This window comes from Camelina sativa, chromosome 6 (genome assembly GCF_000633955.1).
Source record: "Camelina sativa cultivar DH55 chromosome 6, Cs, whole genome shotgun sequence".
Classification (NCBI taxonomy): domain Eukaryota; kingdom Viridiplantae; phylum Streptophyta; class Magnoliopsida; order Brassicales; family Brassicaceae; genus Camelina; species Camelina sativa.
In genome coordinates, this window is record NC_025690.1 from 9,552,646 (window position 1) to 9,555,795 (window position 3,150).

At 39.3% G+C, this 3,150-nt stretch overlaps 1 protein-coding gene across 1 annotated transcript; it reads left to right on the forward strand.

Moving 5' to 3' along the window:
- On the forward strand, nt 1,726–2,943 carry LOC104698858. The gene is made up of 3 exons (XM_010414246.1): nt 1,726–1,950; nt 2,017–2,131; nt 2,192–2,943. The coding sequence occupies exons 1-3, from the start codon at nt 1,726–1,728 to the stop codon at nt 2,941–2,943; spliced, it is 1,092 nt and encodes a 363-aa protein (XP_010412548.1).

A 3,150-nucleotide genomic window follows, 5' to 3' on the forward strand; every position in this document is an offset into this window, starting at 1 on the left:
CTCACAAGAACACATGGTGAAATATGTCAAAAACCCAGAAAATATTGAAACTTGCATCATTAGAAAGATGAAACAGAGATCTACAATATTGATGAAGAAATAAAACTCGAAATCTTAATATTTTGAAAGTTATGAAACAAACAAAATACAAGAATCTAGTCTTTCTTTCTTAAACAAGTACAAAATCTAAAATAAAAGAAAGTGCAAAAGGAATAAAATCTAAAAAAGGTAAAAACTAGGTTTTAGACTCTCTAAAAAGCTGGACTCTTTGGTGGCTGCAGGTACAAGGGCCTTATATAGGAGGTGAGGTGGAAGCCCTAAAAATACAAAAAGTCAAAGTAGTCAACGGCTCGGTCAACTCGACCAGTGCTCGGTCGAGTGGCTGGTCGAGCTGGCTTCTCTCGTGCATTCTCCACTCGGTCGAGTCCTCCTCAGCACACGGTCGAGTGGTGGTCGAGTGGTGCGGTCGAGTTGGACTCCGGACCTTGATTCTACAGCCTTAACTCTCTTGTTTTCTCCTCAGGATTGCTTCACTTCTCCTCAGCATTGCTTCCATGCTCCTTAAGCTCCAAAATCACCTGTTTATGCATGAAAAGATGCAAATGCAATGCAACTATACTCTAATGCATGATTAGTCCTAAAGCTACACAATAATGGCCTAAATGGATAGCAAAAGATGCAAAAGTTGTGAATAAACTAAGGGAAAACAAGGTAAAATATATGAACATCAACACCCCCAAACTTAGTCTTTGCTTGCCCTCAAGCAAATAATCAAGACAAAAGAAGGTAGGTGAGGTTTGAAAGTGGGATCTCAGCTCCTAAAGCTTGCAAATAGACTATCTAGAATCAATGTCCAAGTTACTAGTACTATGATGCAAGTTGAATGAGCTATACTTAAAGACTTTAGACAAGCATATCACAACCTTCACTGATTTGAGCCTTAGACATCCACATGCATTCAAATCAACCATTTCCTTTAACATTCATTAATCAAGAACATGAATCAATTCTATGCAATGCTTAAACTCATTTGGCTTGGCAGTAAAAGGTTTAGAGACAATGATGGTCTCTTTTTAGAGTAGGGCTTATCAATATCAAGGTTCTCTCATAAAAAATGGATTGAGCTTTAGAAGAATGCTAAAGGTAAGAACACTTAGACACATACAAGAACAAAACCTTGTCTACCCAAAGGCACCCAAAGTGTTTATCCTATCAATCTAAACCCAATTGATCCTAGTGCTACCCTTTAACTTCTTTTCTTCTTTTTCACCCTTTTCTCTTTTGGTTTTAAAGTCTTAGGAGAGGTTTCTTATTTGAGTCTGTGTACTATGTCACATGAGCCGTTAGGGCCCTTGACCGAAAAGATAAGTGCACTTTGGTGACATAGGTGGCCAAATCAATTCTTTTAAACCTCTCCGCATGTTCTTGAAAACGGGGTGTCACAATCTGGTTCTCAGGAGAAGTACAAGAAGGACCTCAGGAATGTTAATGAGAAGCTTGACCGCATTTTGCTTAGCTAACAGAAGAATATTCACTTCCTAGATAAGGAAGATCCTTTCCAATTTCTAGATGGGGAGGGTGAGCAGTCTGAAGAGATAAGCTACATTCAGACTCAAGGTGGATACAACAAGGGTTACAACCCATACAAGACAAACCCTAATTTTTCTTACAAAAGTAACAACATTTAACCCCTCATCTAACCCCTCAGGTGTTCCCTCCTCAACAATGACAACAAGGTCAACAAAAGCTTGTGTGTCTTATAACCTAGGCTATGTGCCCAAACAAAAATTTGAACAAAGCTATCAAGCTCCCTCAGGACCACCACCAGGATTCCAACTTCAACAAGTTCAGCCTGATCAAGCTCCAGACAAGGAAATGAAGACTATGCTACAACAACTTCTCCAAGGTCAGGCCACTGGTTCTCTGGAAACTGTCAAGAAGCTTACTGAGGTTAATCAGTGAATGGAAAGCTCTTACAATTATCTGAATATCAAGTTTGAAACACAAAATTTTAAGATGAAGTATATGGAAGGAAAAACTGCTTCTACTTCTGCACCAAAGCATGGCCAACTCCCAGGAAAAGCTGTTCAGAATCCCAAAAAGTTTGCTAATGCCATCACTTTGAGGAATGGTTAAACATTGCCTCCTAGAGAATGATTTATTAACGTCACTAAGGACATTGAGGGGTTAGATGAGGAGGATTTTATTCAAGATAAAGCTCAAATAAAGGATCCAATCAAGGTGATCAATGATCCAATTGAATCAGACAAGCAATCTGATCATCAAGCTATTAAGGAACCTGCTACTTCCAAGGACAAATCTGTGAGATGCATTCCTCCACCATACAAGCCACCTCTACCGTTTCCAGTGAGATTTAAGAAGCAGCTTTCTGAGAAGTATAAAACTCTTTTCGGAAAGCAAGATAAGGATATTGAATTGTGGATGTCATTGTTGGACGCCTTTCCACTTGTTCCTCACTACCATAAATTCCTCAAAGACTTGGTGATGGAGAGAACAAAGGAAGTTCAGGGTATGGTGTTACTAAGTCATGAGTGCAGTGTTATCATTCAGAAGAAGATTGTTCCCCATAAAGTCAAGGATCCTGGATTATTCAATCTACCTTGTTTGCTAGGTCCTCTATCCTTTGATAGATGTCTATGTGAACTTGGTACCTCTGTTAGTCTTATGCCACTCTCTATGGCTAAGCGATTGGGTTGTACAAGGTATAAAGCTAGCAACATATCCCTCATCCTTGTAGATAGAATTATGAGGCTCCCACACGGTTTGTTAGAAGACTTACCTGTCAGGATTAAAGTTGTAGAAGTGCCAACAGACTTTGTGGTATTGGAAATGGATGAGGAACCTAAGGACCCTTTGATCCTAGGGAAACCCTTTTTATCAACTACTAGAGCCATCATTGATTGGGCAAAGACTTCACCATGAAATTTGACATCAAGGACACCTTGAAGAAAACAACAATAGGAGGACAAGTCTTCTATATTGAAGAAATGGATCAGACGACTGATGAGTTGTTGGAAGAATTAGCTGAGAAATACCATCTTAAGACAGCTTTGACAGAGGATGGAGAAGATGGATTCTTGCATGAGGAAACAACTTGTTACAAGAATTTGCTCGATTCCCATAAAGAAA